At 39.8% G+C, this 18,454-nt stretch overlaps 1 protein-coding gene across 2 annotated transcripts in view; it reads right to left on the bottom strand.

Moving 5' to 3' along the window:
- Positions 1-6,629: 6,629 nt before the first annotated feature.
- LYPLA1 (lysophospholipase 1) overlaps positions 6,630-18,454 on the bottom strand; it is a 31,952-nt gene continuing 20,127 nt past the window's right edge. For both annotated transcript variants that reach the window (XM_045455308.1, XM_045455307.1), the window contains exons 6-9: positions 15,631-15,704; positions 13,382-13,483; positions 11,837-12,013; positions 6,630-8,343 (exon numbers count right to left, since the gene is read on the bottom strand). In XM_045455308.1, coding sequence (XP_045311264.1) covers positions 8,290-8,343; positions 11,837-12,013; positions 13,382-13,483; positions 15,631-15,704 — 407 coding nt within the window. In that variant the 3' untranslated portion in view covers positions 6,630-8,289. The remainder of the gene's footprint in view (positions 8,344-11,836; positions 12,014-13,381; positions 13,484-15,630; positions 15,705-18,454) is intronic.

Genomic DNA, 18,454 nt, shown 5'->3' with positions numbered 1-18,454 from the left:
CAATATCAAAACCCAGAAATTGACACTTATGTGCACAGTCTTTTATCACCTGTATTAATTCGTGTAACTACCACCACAATCAAGATACAGAGTATTCCATCACCACCAAGATCTCATTCATGATATCCCTTTTTAGTCATACCCATTACTTTCCCCCAACCATCTCTAACCCCCAGCAGCCACTAATCTGTTTTCCATTTCTACACTTTTGTCATTTTGACAGTTATATAAAATCCTACCAGATATGACCTTTGGAGATTAGCTGTTTTTTGCCATTCAGATCAATCAGAGTTGTTGTGTGCATCAGTAATTCATTCCTTTTTATTGGCAAGCAGTATTCAATGGTATGGATGTACCATAATTTTGTTTGTTTCTACTTTTTGACTTGAATAAAATTTCTATAAATAATCATGTACAGGTTTTTGTGTGGACATAAGCTTTCCTTTCTCTGGCATAAATGCCCAAGATTATAATTGCTCGGTCTGTTTTATTTGGATTTTAAAGAAACTACCTAACTTTCAAAGTGGCTATGATATTTTATATTCCAACCAGCCACATATGAGAGATCTGAGTTCTCTGCATCCTCTTTGGCACTTGGCATTGTCATTATTACTTTTAAGTTTATTTATTTATTTTGATAGAGAGTGCAGGAGTGGCAGAGAGAGAGAGAGAGAGAGAGAGAGAGAGAGAGAATCCTAAGCAGGCTCCGCACTGTCAGTGCAGAGCCCAATGTGGGTCTTGAACTCACAAACTGAGTTTATTACCTGAGCTGAAACCAAGAGTTGGATGCTTAACCGACAGAGACACCCAGGCACCCTGGGCATTGTCATTTTTTATTTTAGCAGTTCTAATAGGTATATGGCAATAATCTTATTGTGGTTTTAATTTTCCATTTCCTTAATGGTTTAGTAAAATGTTGAATATATTTTCATGAGCCTATTTGACATCCATGCAGCCCCTTCAATAAAATATGTCTTTGTGAATTTTGCTTATTATTTTCTTCTTCTTCTTCTTCTTCTTCTTCTTCTTCTTCTTTTTTACTGTTGTGTTTTGAGAATTCTTTATATATTCTAGAAACTGGGCATGTGGATATGTGGTTTGGAGATATTTTCTCCCAGTCTTAGCTTGTCTTTTTATCTTCTTAACAGGAGCTTCGAGAGAGCAAAAACGTTTTAAATTTTGATGGAGTCCAATTAAATTTTTCTCTTTTAAGGATTTTACTTTGGTGTCTTATTTAGAAACGCTTCAAGCCCTACGTCCCAAGATTTTCTCCTGTGTTTTTGTCTATAATTTTTAGTTTCATATTTGACATTTTTTAAAATGTTTATTTATTTTTGAGACAGAGACAGAGCATGAGTTGGGGAGGGGCAGAGAGAGAAGGAGACACAGAATCGGAAACAGGCTCCAGGCTCTGAGCTGTCAGCACAGAGCCCAACGCGGGACTCGAACTCACAAACGGCGAGATCATGACCTGAGCCCACTGAGGCACTCAGGCGCCCCCATATTTGACATTTAAATCCATGATTCATTATACAGAGTTCACTTCTGTATAAGGTTCACTTTTCTGGCTAGTTGATATCCAACTGCTCCCGCACCATTTGTTAAAAGACCACCATCCCTCTATTGCATTACTTTTGTACCTTTGTCAAAATTCACTTGGCTGCTCTTGAGGGGGGGCTATTTCTGCTTTATTTTGTTCAGTTCATCTTGTGTCTATCTCTCTGCCAATACCACCTAGTTTCGATTTGTTACTATATAATAAGTCTCAATATCTGGTAGATTTCTCCCAGTTTTTCAATATTGTTTAAGCTATTCTAGTTCCTTTGCCTTTCCATCCACATTAAAAAAAATTTTTTTTAATGTTTTACTTATTTTTGAGACAGAGAGAGACAGAGTGTGAGCAGGGGAGGGGCAGAGAGAGCGCAAGACACAGAATCGAAGCAGGCTCCAGGCTCTGAGCTGTCAGCACAGAGCCCGGCCCCGGGGCTGGAACTCACAGACCGCGAGATCATGATCTGAGCGGAAGTCAGCCGCTCAACCGACTGAGCCACCCAGGCGCCCCTCCGTATACATCTTAGAATAATCTTGTGTATAGCAACAGCAATCTTGCTGAGTTTCTGATAGAAATTGCATTGAACTTTCTATCAATTTGGAGAGAATTAACATCGTCACTATGTTGAATCCCCTGATCCGTAACGTGATATAGATTCCCATTTATTTAGATCTGCTTTGAGGTGTTTCATCAGCCTGCTGTAGTTTTCAGCCTCCAAATCCTGTACATGATTTGTTAAATTGACGCTGAAGTATTCCTTTTTTCTTCTGAGGAATTGGAAATATTGCTAGTGTATAAAGTACCATTTTATAATACTTTCGCATATACTTAATTTTTATCTCGTGTTTCAGCTCCCAAATTAGGATTAGTTTTCTGCAATCAGTTCAAAAGTTTATACTTTGTTCCCCATTGCTTGTAGCTCTCCTTTCCTCTTCATCCGTTTTCCTTCCTCTGAAAGAACATCTTTTAAAGGTTCTGTCACTAAGCTCTTCCTTCTAAACTTTCTACATATTTTAAGATGGTTTTCTTTTGCCCTTGCTCTTAAATGAGTTTACTTATGTAGAAAGTTCCAAACCGCCATTTTCTCTCCAACTTTGATATTGTTCCATTATTCTGACCTCTAGCATTGTTTTTCTTTTTTTTTTTCTTTTTTTTTCTTTTTTTTTAATTTTTTTTTTTTCAACGTTTATTTATTTTTGGGACAGAGAGAGACAGAGCATGAACGGGGGAGGGGCAGAGAGAGAGGGAGACACAGAATCGGAAACAGGCTCCAGGCTCTGAGCCATCAGCCCAGAGCCCGACACGGGGCTCGAACTCACGGACCGCGAGATTGTGACCTGGCTGAAGTCGGACGCTTAACCGACTGCGCCACCCAGGCGCCCCTAGCATTGTTTTTCTTAAGTGTACTGTATATGGACAGTCTGAATAGGCTCTTCCTAATTGCCACGATGATCTTTCTCTATAGTGTTCAGTTGTGTTTCCACCATGAAATGCCTCATTAGGGATTTAGTTTAAACCTGTTGGTAACTCATTATGCTTTCTAAAATTTTTCTTTAATGTTTGTTTTTGAAAGAGAGAGACAGAGCGTTAGTGAGGGAGGAGCAGAGAGAGAGGGAGAATCTGAAGCAGGCTCCAGGCTCCGAGCTGTCAGTGCAAAGCCTGACACGGGGCTCGAACTCACTAACCATGAGATCATGACCTGAGCCAAAGGCAGAGGTGTAATCGACTGAGCCAACCAGGAGCCCCTAGCTGGGCTTTTTAATTCCACATTGGGTTGTTTCAAATATTTTATTGTCATAAATGCTTCTCACTTGATATATTTTTCACTCGAGTGGCTGTTTTTTGTTTCTATAAATTTTCTGGTACTGTCTTTACACTTGTTTATTCTGATTAACACTCTCAACACTCTCTATTCTATTTCTTAAAGTTCCTGAAGAGTCTAATGATCTTTTTCTCTTTTGTGCCACTTGTATTCATTTGTGGCAGGTAGACTGTTCCCTCCTATGGTTTGTACTTTGGGGAAGAAAGTTGAGCTCACTTTTGGCAGACAATTTATGCAGCCTACATTGAGGATGTCACTCTCCGTAAAGAATTTGTTTCTTCCAGGGGCGCCTGGGTGGCTCAGTCGGTTGAGCGTCTGACTTCAGCTCGGGTGATGATCTCACGGTTGGTGGGTTCGAACCCTGCGTCCGGCTCTGTGCTGACAGCTCAAAGCCTGGAGCCTGCTTCGGAGTCTGTGTGTCTCCCTCTCTCTCTGCTCCTCCCCCACTCACACTCTGTCTCTCTCTCTGCCTCTTGAAAATAAATGTTAAAAGAAAAAGTTAAAAAAAAAGTTTCTTCCAGGTGCTTGAGGGGCAGTCAATCCAAGGAGATGCTTGACGCATTAACTTATGAGCTTATGTGTTTCCAGGCCACATAAATAGTATTAATTCAAGATCCAAATATATATGAATACAAGCTTCCAGCTAAACAATTTCAAGGGAAGAGCTCCCTCCTCTCCCAGTCCAGAGCCCAGGCCAAAATAAGACAAGCTTCCCCCGTCCCTTCCTGAGGGGTCAGATTGTTTTTCCAGTCTACTTTGTGGTGAAGAGTGTAGCTCTTAAAACGGTCCTGGCTGTGTAACGGAGAGTTATTTTCTGAGCCCCAAAGTCAGGTGTACCATGTGGGTTTTCCGTTTCCTTTTCAGTTCTCCCTGGGCACTGGAGATTGTAATTTCTTTATGGTAGGCTGGGGTTTACCATCATTTTGTTTTTTGTGTTCTTTGGCAATTCTAGGTGTTCTGAATTGTATGGAAGAAGTTGTTTTGTTTACAGCATTTTTTTAGGTAGGCTTTACACCCAGCGTAGAGCCTAACATGGGGCTTGAACTCACGACCGAGATCAAGACCTGAGCTGAGATCAAGAGTTGGACACTTAATCGAACAAGACACCCAGGTGCCCCTGTTTACAGCGTTTAAATGAAATCATGGGGGCATACAGCAGTGTAGCAGACCATGGAGTCAGGCACAGCATTCTGAATCCTGCTTGTTACACATAATAGCTCTGTAACTATAGGCAAACAGTTCATCTTTCTAGCTATCAGTTTCTCCTATAAAGATAAGGTTGATGTGAGGATTATATTAATAAAGGCTAGGGGCGCCTGGGTGGCGCAGTCGGTTAAGCGTCCGACTGCAGCCAGGTCACGATCTCGCGGTCCGTGAGTTCAAGCCCCGCATCGGGCTCTGGGCTGATGGCTCAGAGCCTGGAGCCTGTTTCCGATTCTGTGTCTCCCTCTCTCTCTGCCCCTCCCCCGTTCATGCTCTGTCTCTCTCTGTCCCAAAAATAAATAAAACGTTGAAAAAAAAAATTTTTTTAATAAAAAAATAAAGGCTATAAAACACTATTATAGTGCCTAGACTATCTCAAGTACTTAACAAATTACATTTTCACCTAAAAAAATTTTTTTAATGTTTTTGAGAGAGAGAGAGAGAGAGAGAGAGAGCAAGCAGGGGAAGGACACAGAGAGGGAGATACAGAAACCGAAGCTGGCTCCAAGCTGTCAGCAGAGCCTGATGCGGGGCTCGAACCCACGAACTATGAAATCATGACCTGAGCTGAAGTAGGACACTTAACCGACTGAGCCACCCAGGCGCCCCTGCATCTTCACTTTTTAATAATTTTTACAAAATAAAATGGTATGTTGTTAGGAGTGCAGATGTATGTCATGTTTCTACTTTTACCTTTTTTTAAACTTGGGGCACCTGGGTGGCAGAGTGGGTTAAGCATCGGACTTCAGCTCAGTTCATGATCTCATGGTTTCGTGAGTTCGAGCCCTGCATCAGGCTCTGTGCTGATAGCTCAGAGCCTGGAGCTTGCTTCAGATTCTGTCTCTCCCTCTCTCTCTGCCCCTTCCCTGCTCGTGCTTGCTCTCTCTCAAAAAAATTTTTTTTAATTAAAAAAATAAAAGTAGCAATAAGACTGATTCCAACAGTAGACACATTTCCCAATTATTTACATATACATAAGGCACTGCTATTATCTGTCAATAGAGTAATAATACCACACTCTGACCACATCTGTGAACACAACAGTTTAAAAAGGATGACGAAATAAAGATTATCACATGAAATAAGGTACAGCTGTGAAGTCTCAAAGAGTTGAGGTTGCACACAATGTTTTGGTCCAGAACCCACTTACCCATCAGGGTTGTCCAAAAATAGAACAAGCTGCTTCACAAAAACGGTACTGGTCGTTTTAAGTATTCAAAAGCAGAAAATGGGGGTGCCTGGGTGGCTCAGTCGGTTGAGCGGCCGACTTCGGCTCAGGTCATGATCTCGCAGTCCGTGAGTTCGAGCCCCACATCAGGCTCTGTGCTGACAGCTCGGAGCCTGGAACCTGTTTCGGATTCTGTGTCTCCCTCTCTCTGACCCTCCCCCGTTCACCCTCTGTCTGTCTCTGTCTCAAAAATAAATAAACGTTAAAAAAAATCTTTAAAAAAACAAACAAAAGCAGAAAATGAAGGACCGCTTAAGAGCCACAACAGAAAGGATTCCTTTATTGGGGCATGCTAGAAGTTAATGGTGAAATAAAAGGAGAAAAAACTATTTGGATAACCGTCTCATGACACTAATTTAAAAATACCATGCATACTGCAAATAAGGAAGAGACTGGCAAACCCCAAACCGAACTTAAGTAGGTTAAAAACACTGAAAACCAAACTTCAGAATTTTTTTTAGGTCATTAAAATTGAGGGATGCCTGGATGGTTTGGTCGATTAAAAACATTTGACTCTTAATTTCGGCTCAGCTCACAATCTCAGGTTGTGCGATTGAGCAAGGAACCTGCTTGAGATTTTCTCTCTCCTTTGCTCTCTGCCCCTCCATTTGCTCTCTCTCTCGACAAAAAACAAAAATCTTAAAAAAAAAACTGAGTAACAAGAGAAGCTTTTCTCATGCCTAATTCCATTCCAGGCTAACCATACCATCATTAAAAATTCTCTTCTGAATATATGTTCTTATGACTGTCATTCAGTACAGACGGCCACTTGAAGGTAAATCCAAATATTAAACACAGTATTTGAAAAAGGAGTCACAGAAAAGTCAGAATTAAATTTTATTTCACATTGGTAGAAACCATGAAAAAGATTTACATCGTCCCACATAACAGCACATTTCAACAGAATATTTCTTGCCATAAATTAGATCTTGTTGATTTATATAACTGAAACAACAATTTATATTCTTCAAGGTAAAGCAAAATGACTTAGTAAATGATTGTTTAAAAATTTTAAATCCAGACATAAACATATGGCTTCATTATTAACATTCTGTACAATCCATTACTAAATTATTTCCATTATCAATTAGCACCCAATTATAAAGATGCATCCCTAACACTGTTTTAGTCAGTTGGAATACAGCAGAAAAATTAACAACAGATCAGAAATATCAAGTGTACATTTTTGCTACATATTAAACTGTGGTAACTACACCATATGTATTGAGTTGTGATTCATTGTTGTCACCCATACATGTTTTCAAATAATTTTTACCAATAATCTGAAAAATTCAACTATGTAAAATCAAATAAAAAAATCTGACTACAGTGAAGTCTTCAAATAAGTCCATTGGCAGATAAAAATAAAGCAAATTTTTCTAATGGATTGTTCATTTCCTACAGTAGTTGGTTTCAAACATATGTACAAAACAAACTAAAACTATGCTACGAAGAGAATCATCTTAGAGCAAATCATCTTAGAAATTACAGTTTTTAAAATCTGTCTTAAATATTCGAGAACATACTAGAATATGACGTAATTACCCTTCCATTAATTACAGAAAAATACAACCACAGAATTATTCCAATTATCTAGACTGAAGATTCTAATAACTATATCGGTCTAACTTTGGACTAAGTAAGGTATAGTTTAAGAAGTAAGTAGTGTAGGAAGTTTAAAGTGATGCCAGGTGTCTTTATGTAAGTGTAAATACATTTAAAATACCATCAAATCTGTGATCCAGAATGTCAAATTACAGCATGTATTGGCAGGAGAGGTCTACAGCAAGGAGCCAATATTTGGTCTTTTATGAAGGATAAAAAAGAAAACACCTTTCTGGAGAGGAAAAAAAACCTTAAATAGAAATGATATCAGGGAAAGTAAAGCCTGGTCCCCAAAATAAAAGGGCCATTAACTGGAGAGAGCAATATTACTCTTTACTGACACTTAGAAGCATTACTCCCGTTACTGGGAATAATGCAGTAACACCTCACTCTCATTATGTAGTGCAATCATTAAGTATGTAAGGAACACATATATAAAAATACAGATAATGCATGGTGTCTACATTTTGGAGTAAGTCTGTAGACTAAGTCACAAGATGCACAAATAATTCATATCCTAACTGTTCCTTTATACCTGAACAAATTCTCATTAAGCATACTGATAATTTTCAAATGATGTAATAAAAAATCTGGTTACAGTATTTTATTATTTTGCTGAATTACATTTGGGAAAAAGTCAGCTGCTTCACCTATTTTAATACTAGTATATTCTGAATCATACAAATACACGTATAGAAACTTAAAAGACCATTATTTCCCACAAGGAGATATTATTACGTAGTCTGTGTTATCGGTGCGTATTTGCAAAACATTTTAACACTGCAAACTTCCGAAGTTTCAAGATTGGGCACGGGAAAAGGTTTCTACACTACTACAACGATGCTGGTGTGTACTTCGACACAAGGCCTCTTAGTGACGTCAATCAATTGGAGGTAGAAGTTTATCAATGAATTGCTTGATATCCATCATTTCCTGTTTGGAATAAAGTGATTTAACAAGCTGTTACAAAATCAGAAATTAAATCCCCACTAAAATACCACCAAATAAATCTGCAGTGTGCCTAGGTAAGGCGAAACCACATTTTCACTTCTTCTATTAAATGAAAAGTTGTAACAGAGAAATGAGGCTACGATAGAAATTTCAGAACATTTCCCGTGACTATGATTATTATTGTACGTTCAAATGATAGTTCCCAACTATTTTGAGGTCCCATGAAAATGGTCTGCACTTTGCTCTACTTGAACAAAACACTGGGGCTGAGTGCGGACAAAGGGACTTAGGAGTGACAACACCTATCCCGAGAAGTATCAGTAAGGACACAATTACTGTCAACTAAGCTTGGGTGGAAAAACCTAGCTTTTAGCCTTCCCTCATTAGAATGAAATGCTAAACCCATAGCATAAAATATTTTGTGCCTTTTATCTCTTCTCACTTTCTGCTCCTAATCATTCAGTCCAGTGTTCTCCAATGTGATTGCAAAGAATCATCAGCTTTTATTTTACTTTTTTTTTCCTTTGTATGTAAGCTCTATGCCTGACATGAGCCTTGAACTCACAACTCCAAGATCAAGAGTCACATGCTTGGGGCACCTGGCTGGCTAGTCAGTAGAGCATGAGACTCTTAATCTTGCGGTTTTGAGTTCAAGCTCCTCACTGGGTGTAGAGATTACTTAAATAAAATCTCAGAAGAGTCACATGCTCTACCAACTGAACCAGCCAGGTGCCCCAATAGAGCTTTTTTTTTTTTTTTTTTAACGTTTATTTATTTTTGAGACAGAGAGAGACAGAGCATGAACGGGAGAGGGTCAGAGAGAGAGGGAGACACAGAATCTGAAACAGGCTCCAGGCTCTGAGCTGTCAGCACAGAGCCCGACGCGGGGCTCGAACCCACGGACCACGAGATCATGACCTGAGCCGAAGTCGGACGCCCAACCGACTGAGCCACCCAGGCGCCCTTAGAGCTTTTATTTTAAAAACACATCTATACAAACACAGATACCTGAGTTTACCTGCTAACCCCCGATGTGAATCAGAAATGCAGAGTTTGATTGGTGGCTCAGTCGGTCAGACATCCGACTTTAGCTCAGGTCATGATCTCATGGTCTGTGGGTTGGAGCCCCGTGCTGGGCTCTGTGCTGACAGCTCAGAGCCTGCCTAGAGCCTGCTTGGGATTTGGTGTCTTCCTCTCTCTCTGCCCCTCCCGTTTGCGCTCTCTCAAAAATAAATAAAGGTAAAAAAAAAAAAAAAAAAAAAGAAATGCGGAATTTGAAGTTCTGGTGTCTGCATTTCTATTAGGCTCCAGGGATTTGTAATGTAAAGCCTACTTTGAAAAACACTGCTCTAAATGTGGATGGAACTGGAGAGTGTGATAGTGAAATAAGTCAGGCAGAGAAAGACAGATACCATATGTTTTCACTCTTCTGTGGATCCTGAGAAACTTAACAGAAGACCATGGGGGAGGGGAAGGGGAAAAAAGAGAGAGGGAGGGAGGCAAACCATAAGAGACCCTTAAAAACTGAGAATAAACTGAGAGTTGAAGGGGGGTGGAGGGAGGGGAACGTGGGGGTGGAGGGAGGGGAAAGTGGGTGATGAGCATTGAGGGCACCTGTTGGGATGAGCACTGGGTGTTGTCTGGAAACCAATTTGCCAATAAATTTCATATTAAAAAAAAAAGAAAAAAGAAAGAAAACCACTGCTCTAGATCCCCAGTCCCTCCTGGATCCTGAGTGTCAGCCCACCTGCTTTCTGGATTCAAAACTTGCTGACAGTTTCAACTATGTTCTCAATAACACCCTAGAATCCTAGGCCCCCTTGTCTTTCTGGATAAATCATATTAATACCTCTTTTCTCTGCCCCTAAAGCAAATGATTCAGACCCACTCAGTGGTTGCAAAGCTAAGTTAAGTTGGACTACCTTAACGATTGGTAATCAGTTTTTATTCTAGACCTTTTCAAGCCTCCAAACCAATGTAGGCCTCCTTCACTCTTACCAAGTGACCATATCTCCCACTTTACTGAAAAGACAAAGAAGATCTCAAGTGAGCTCTCAACTATGACCCACCTCAACAATCCTTGTTTATATTCATCCATCCTAGTCTAGATTCTTAAGTGATGTTCTCCTCTTTGAAGGCAAGCACTACCCATTTTAGGGCTTTAAACTACATTAATATTTGATCTCCCTAAGATTCTCCCATTAGATTATTATCTTCTCTTCACTTCATTTTCTCCCTCCTTCTTCCCCACCCATGGGAGTCTTCTTCTCCCATTCACTAAAGAGCCTTCCTACTCTTTCCCCCTTTCACAAAAACCTTTTTAATAAAGGTCCTTATCCCTATCTAGTTCACTCAATCCACTGCAGGCTCCATTTCCAAGCATCCAAGGTCACAGATGGCTTACTATGGGATAGTTTCTTCCTGGCCTGTTTTTCCTTAATTGTTCTCTGAATCATGGGACACTCTTCCCTTCCACTCTGAAATTCTTTTTTTCCTTAAATAATTAAAAAAAATTATTATTTAATTTCCTTAACCAATTAAAAAAAAAAGTTTGCGCATGTACGTATATATGTATGCAATCTCTACACCCAGCTTGGGGCTCAAACTCAAAACCAGTATCAAGAGTCGCAACACACTCTTCTGACTGAGCCAGCCAGGCACCCAACCGCTCTGAAACTCTCTCCTCTCGTACTCTCATTCAACACCTAACTCCTTTCTAATCCTACCCCCCTCAAACAAGTTCTACCCCTCAGCTTTTTTCCTGATATTCCCCCATGGTAATTCTTCAGTGATCAATAATATTGGCCATTATTCTAAATCTCTATTACAGGCCTGAGCTCCAGACAAGTATTTCCAACTTCCCATTTTGCTATGATGGGGGTACATCAATCTCAGTACATTCACTAAACTCAATCATTATTATCGTCTCCTCCGTTACCCTAAAACTCTTCCTTATAACTACTTTATGAGGACACCCAACTTTTCATAAGACTATGGCCCAAATGGTCAGCTTGCTTTCCCTACCCCAGTCTTTTCTCTGTACACCTGCTATCCAAATCCTACCCATTCTTTCAAATCCAGCTCTTCCTTCATGATCTCTGTACTTCCCAAAACAAAAGGAATCTCAGCTTTTCTCAGTTTTCTAGAATGCTTTTAAAAACTTCTAATATAACACGTATCGCATTCTGCTTTCTACACATTTGGATATATACCCTTCTCCCCTATTAAATTTTAATTAATTTAGCTTAAATTGCAATAAAAAGGACTTTTTTGTCTTTGAATTATGCACAAAACTTGCATGTAATAGGAAAAACAGTGAATATCTGTTGAATCAAATTGAAGAAACTCTAAGTCCTCACCTATGATTCAATGTGAATTCATTAATTAACTCCTTTAAATACCCAAGGAATCAAATGCTACTTAAGTTAAAAACATCACACGGAAAAGTGGTAAATATGTCTCTGCTTCCAGTTACCTGCTGACATGAGCTGTGCATCATGCCTTGGTAGGTTTTGAAGGTTACATTGGCTGGGTTTACTAACATTTTTAGCTTTTCAGAAGTAAGAGAAGCAATCATTAGGGGAACTAAAGGGTCGCAATCTCCATGGCACTGAAGAATAGCAATATCTCTATTAACGCCACTGATAGGACCCTGCAAAAAAAACCAAAAAAACCAGTATCATTTATTCAAATGTATACAGCATTACGCCAGGCATTTACAACTGCAGATAGATATGCACGTACATATGTTATTACTTACATCACAGGTTCTATTCAGCCACGGGAATAAAATTCCTTCCATCCCTATGCTCCCCACAACTCTTTATTTAAACTTTTACAGGACAGGGCAAGTGGGTGATGGGCACTGAGGAGGGTACCTGTTGGGACGAGCACTGGGTATTGTATGGAAACCAATTTGACAATAAATTTCATATAAAAAATAAATTAAAAAAAATAAACTTTTACAGGACACATGATTATCCTGTCTTGTATTATTATTTTGCCAACGAACTGGTTCCTTGAAGCAGACCGTATCTTAATTATTCTTTATTATATTCAGTGTCTTGACAGGAGAGGTACACTTTAGCTGGATCTTATTTAATTGATTTAAATAAGACGGTTAATCAGCAGCACTTACTACGTGTAAGACACCAAACAAACGCTATATAATGATAAAGAAAAAAAAATCCTAGATTTAAAGATGAATCTGAAAATAAATGTTCACACCTCCCATGTGTGTTATATACTGCTTTACACTATAGAGTACTTAGAAATTATATTCTGGGGTGCCTGGGTGGCTCAGTCGGTTGAGCATCTGACTTCGGCTCAGGTCGCGATCTCACTGTCAGTGAGTTCGAGCCCCGCGTCGGGCTCTGGGCTGATGGCTCACAGCCTGGAGCCTGCTTCCATTCTGTGTCTCCCCCTCTCTCTGCCCCTCCCCCATTCATGCTCTGTCTCTTTCTGTCTCAAAAATAAATAAAACGTTAAAAAAAAAAAAAAGAAATTATATTCTATGGTAAAATTCTGCTAGCAAGCAATAAGAATATTGAATATTTAAAAATGTTATTTCTATGTGTAAAAAATTCCCCTTTTGTAAGTATCTTAAAATGTATCAAATACTTCAAATAGAAGATTTATGACAAAAGGACTTCTTTTTTACCCCATTCTATGCAATCTACAGTAAAGACAGTATAGTATACAGATCACAAAAGTCTAGGAAAATCCTTTTTAAGAAAGGATGATTGATGTAAACTACGGGCTTTAGGTAATAATGTTGTGTGTCAGTGTAGGTTTGCTGATTATCAAAGACGCACCACCACGCTGCGGGGTGTTCACAAGCTGTGCACGTATGGGGACAGGGGACATGTGGGAACTGTGTGTGCTTTCTGCTCAGTTTTGCTGTGAACCTTAGCTGCTCTAAAAATATACAGTTTATTAATTAAAAAAAAAAAAATGACCCTCTCACAACACTATCTGCCTTAACTCAGTAATCTTATGCTGCAAGTTTCAATCAGGCTACCTGTGGAAATGAAGCCCGTAGTGGAAGCCAGCAACTGAGGGCAGTGACTCCTGCCAGTTTCTGCTGTGTGGTAAGAGCAGTGTATAAAGATAAAGCTCCTCCCTGGAAAGACAACAGAGAAAGTCAATGGAACACATGCTCTGCTAACAGCAACTTGATTTCTTGTTATTAATAATGTCCATTAAAGAAAAAAATCAACCCCGGTGACTGATGTCAAGTCAGATCAGACAAGCTCCTAGAAACACAAACACCCCACTCCACCATGTCCTAAAGGATAAGATTCTCTACATTGAAGATCACTGTTAGAACACAGGGACCACCCAATCAGTTGAGAAAGAATTAACAGTATATTTGCACTTACAGATGCCTTAGGAATATTCTAAACTTAGTTACTTATTTTCTCCTCTGAAAAGTCTTAGGTATAAAATCAAATCTAGTTGTAACTTGGTACTCTTTTCTAAAAAATTCAAGACAATAAGGACCCTGTAGCAGATACCTTTAGAGTATCCACCCCAGCTTAAATACCCTGCACTCTGGGAACTGTATTCCCATTAGTCACCTGGATGCCATGTCACTCTGACCATCCCCACGGGTCACCGGGGCCCATGAGAACATGAGATTCCAACTCATCCGAGACAGTCAAGTTCTTTTTCTCGAGATTTTGAAACTGGAACTCAGTGACTGTGAGTCTGTCTCTGTGCAGCTGGGATGGTAACACGTAAACTCAAGAACTGGCAAAGTTATAGGCTGCGATGGCAGAAAAAGCCAACTCTAGATGAACAGGCAAAGGAAGCAGATGGGCAGAGAAACAAGGAAGATGGAGAGAAAGTCATGACGGCTCTCCAAGTCTTAGATATTTCCTGAGGCCTTGCTTCATTCTCATCCTTGGTTTCCTTGACGTGACCCCACGGACCCATAACTTGCTCTTTCTGGCTTACGGTACTAGGAGTTGCTTTCTGTAATCAATGAATCCCAACCACATAGCCTCCTATGTTAGCTTCCTACTCGAATCAAGCATTCATTTCTATACCTATATTTATGGCACAATGTGTATTACAATAGACATTATCTTGAACTTCAATAAATACCAAATCAGTAACATCTTTTTTACCATATTGAATCAACAAACTGTCTACTAGATTTTAACTTCTAAATAATTCCGTAATTAATTCCATAATTCTAACATTGCCCAAATTCAGGTATTCAGTCTGAACACTAAGTTGTTGATTTAGAAGATTCACAGATTAGAAGCTACAGCAATGTGGGGATAGGTGAAATAAAGACATAAGGTCAATATGAGGTAACTACGTCTGCAGAAAAAGTATAGAAGGTAGGAGAAAAAGTATAGAAAGAAGAAGATACCAAAAATAAACATCACATATTTAAATCTAAAATCTATTTTACAAGATGAAAAGAAGAAAGATGACAGAGTGACGTCACCAAGATGGGACACAGGTCATTCCTAACTTTGCTCCCTCTTACAAGAACTAACATCTAATCATGGACAGGGCACCACTGAGAGAATCCTAGCACACGGAGGGGAGGCGGAGGCACCCCTGTCCCACAGAGACCAAGAAAGATCACACTGGAAGGGAAGAGAAGTGGTTACACACTGACCAGTGCAGCGCCACCCAGAGAGTCTCCCCGGAGCCTCCAGTTCCTCCAGTGGGAAGAAAGAACGCAACGGGGACAACCAGCATCCCCCAGCATTGTGGGTCACTTTGTGGGAGCCCCTACTTAGATCTTGTCTCAAGGGGATTGCAGGGGGAGTCTATGGGGCTCAACCACCGGGAATCTGTGACAGAAAGAGAGAAGAAATTCTCCTGTCTTCTAATGTATTGTTCCTATCAGTAGTCTCCTCCTAGGAGAGGGGAATTATACCTGTGTTTATAAATTAGAGTTTTGTTTAAAGGGGTACATAGCATCAACTTAGAAACCTAGCTATGTGTGTATTAGTATTTTAAGAAAATACATTCCAAGTTCCTATCAATTTGCCAAATAAATTTATTTTAAAGATATAATTTAGAAGGGAAAGGCAATAGCTGAAGAGAGAAAACTAGAAAAGCAAAAGAGAACACTCTTGTAATTAACTATATGTAATCCATTTGAACTTAATTCAGCATTAACAATAGCGTAACAGATTCTACATCTACTAAAAAAAAAAAAAAGACTCCTCCATAGAAAAGGATGGAAACCACAGATTTTCTAGATAAATATACCAATGACATATCACCCAAACTTTACCTTACCTGAGAAAATCCTCCCAAAATAATTCTGTTAGAAGGAATGCCATTCTTCATCTCTTGCTCTATCAAAGCTTTTACTAAAAACAACATAAAATTAAATCACCAACACTGTAAAAGTTAAGCCTGATACCATTTTAAACAGGATAAATTAATTACAGAAAAGCACAAGGTATGTTAAAGGTGAATAATACGTGAAAAACTTGAAGCACTCTATTAAAATATAAAAGGAGGATGTATTTTCATTATAAAACTCATATTTGGCAGGTGTTACTTAAATAGTTCAATTATTTCCTTTTTTTTTTCTTTTTTTAAGATTTTATTAAGTAATCTCTACACCCAATGTGGGGCTTGAACTCAACCCTGAGATCAAGAGTCGCATACTCCGCTCTTTCAACTGAGCCAGTGAGACACCCCTGTCCAATTATTTATGTCATTTGTAAACAAAAGTTCTTTCTCTTACCAATCAATGGATATTCCTTTACCTGCGTCAATTCTGCCCATATACATTCTATATTTCTCTCTCTTCAATGAATCATAGGAATTTGTACCTCAGGTTGCCATTTTAAATCCTAAGAAATGTAGATTACATGGTTTGTGATTTACAGTGTTTATAAAGTTCATTCTAGGGGTACCTGGGTTGCTCAGTCAGTTAAGCATCTGACTTCAGCTCAGGTCATGATCTCGTGGTGCATGAGTTTGAGCCCCACATCAGGCGGTCTGCTGTCGGCATGGAGCTTCCTTCAGATCCTCTGTCCCCCTCTCTTTCTGCCCCTCCCCTGCTCGCACTCTCTCTCAAAAATAAACATTTTTGGGGCGCCTGGATGGCTCAGTCGGTTAAGCGTCCGACTTGGGCTCAGGTCACAATCTCACTGTCCGTGAGTATGAGCCCCGTGTCGGGCTCTGTGCTGACTGCTCAGAACCTGGAGCCTGTTTCAGATTCTGAGTCTCCCTCTCTCTCTGACCCTCCCCCGTTCATGCTCTCCTCTCCCTGTCTCAAAAATAAATAAAACGTTTAAAAAAAAAAACATTTTTAATAAATAAATAAATAAATAAATAAATAAATAAATAAATAAATAAAACATTCGTTCTACTAGGGGCACCTGGGTGGTTCAGTCAGTTAAGTGTCCACCTTTTGATTTCGGCTCAGGTCACGATCTCACGGTTCTCAGGTTTGAGCCCCGTGTTGGGCTCCGTGCTCTCAGCGGAGCCTGCTGGGGATTCTCTCTCTTTGCCCCTTCCCTGCTCGCTCTCTCTCTCAAAAGAAATAAACATTAAAAAAAAAAAGTTCATTTCTATTATTTTAAAACTCTAATTTTTCTCATAGCCACTAAATGATGTACGAAAAAAATCAAAGGGTTCTTTTGTTTTGCAGAACACTTTGACACAACTCATTAACTATAAAACTGCTGACTCCTCAAATTTTTCTTTATAATCAGTGCTATGTGTTTTTTTTTAGTGTTTGTTTATTTTTGAGAGGTAGAAAGAGCACAAGCAGGAGAGGGGCAGAGAGAGAGAGGGAGGCACAGAATCCGAAGCAGGCTCCAGGCTCTGAGCCGCCAGCACAGAGCCCGACACGGGGCCTGAACTCATGAACCGCAAGATCATGACCTGAGCTGAAGTCAAATGCTTAACCCACTGAGCCACCCAGGCGCCCCTGTCCTTTCATTTTTTACATATGTGCAAGAGTTTAATTTTTTTACAACGTGACATTTTATTTATTTTTTTAAGTTTATGTATTCATTTTGGGAGAGAGAGTGCGAGCAGGGGAGGGGCAGTGAGAGAGGAAAAGAGAGAATCCTAGGCAGGCTCCACACTGTCAGCACAGAGCCTGACATAGTGCCTGAACCCACGAAACATGAGATTATGACCTGAGCCAAGATCAAGAGTCGGGTGCTCAACTTCCTGAGCCACCCGGGTGCCCCAAGAGTTTCATTTTTTAAGATCAGAATTTCCAATTTCATACTTCCTTTCTATCAAAAAATAAAAATCTGGGGGCGCCTGGGTGGCGCAGTCGGTTAAGCGTCCGACTTCAGTCAGGTCATGATCTCGCGGTCCGTGAGTTCGAGCCCCGCGTCAGGCTCTGGGCTGATGGCTCAGAGCCTGGAGCCTGTTTCCGATTCTGTGTCTCCCTCTCTCTCTGCCCCTCCCCCATTCATGCTCTGTCTCTCTCTGTCCCAAAAATAAATAAACGTTGAAAAAAAAAAATTAAAAAAATAAATAAATAAATAAATAAAAATCTGCTTTTTCTAAAACACTGCAAAAAACAAACGCCCGAATGAAAAATTATTTTCTTTTTTATATAAAGTTTAGTTCTTAGACTGAGCATGAAAAGCAATAACACCCTGACTATGGCATGGAAGAATGGGCTAGAAAATAGGAACAGGGGGTTAAGAAATAAAAGAAGTGCTGGGAAACCTGAGGGATTTATTTACAGTGGCATGGAGGAAGCAGAAGTGGCAGAAAAGGCCCAGTTGGGAGGAGAGAAGGCTTGTGGGGGCCTGGCGACTGGTAGCTGCTTGCCCACCGGCAAGCAGTGCTGGGACCACTTCCCCTGAATTTCGCAAAGCTTTACTCCTCAAGGTCACCCCAACTGCTAAGTCGTACAAGAATTACCTGTCTTTTTAAACAGCTAAGTGTTCAATCAGTGGCATCTATCATTATTACCACACGAAAATTAACCACTAACATAATTTGCATCACACATGATTATATCATTACATCCATCATTAATTCAAGTCTCCTTAATGAAGATAACTGGCCACAACGATTAAGTTGCCATTTTCTCTATTAGCTGCTGTAAATAAAAGCAAAATTATGTATCCACAGA

This window comes from Leopardus geoffroyi, chromosome C3 (genome assembly GCF_018350155.1).
Source record: "Leopardus geoffroyi isolate Oge1 chromosome C3, O.geoffroyi_Oge1_pat1.0, whole genome shotgun sequence".
In the NCBI taxonomy this organism is placed as follows: domain Eukaryota; kingdom Metazoa; phylum Chordata; class Mammalia; order Carnivora; family Felidae; genus Leopardus; species Leopardus geoffroyi.
The sequence above is the reverse complement of the archived record's forward strand: the minus strand, read 5'-3'. Positions and strand labels throughout refer to the sequence as shown.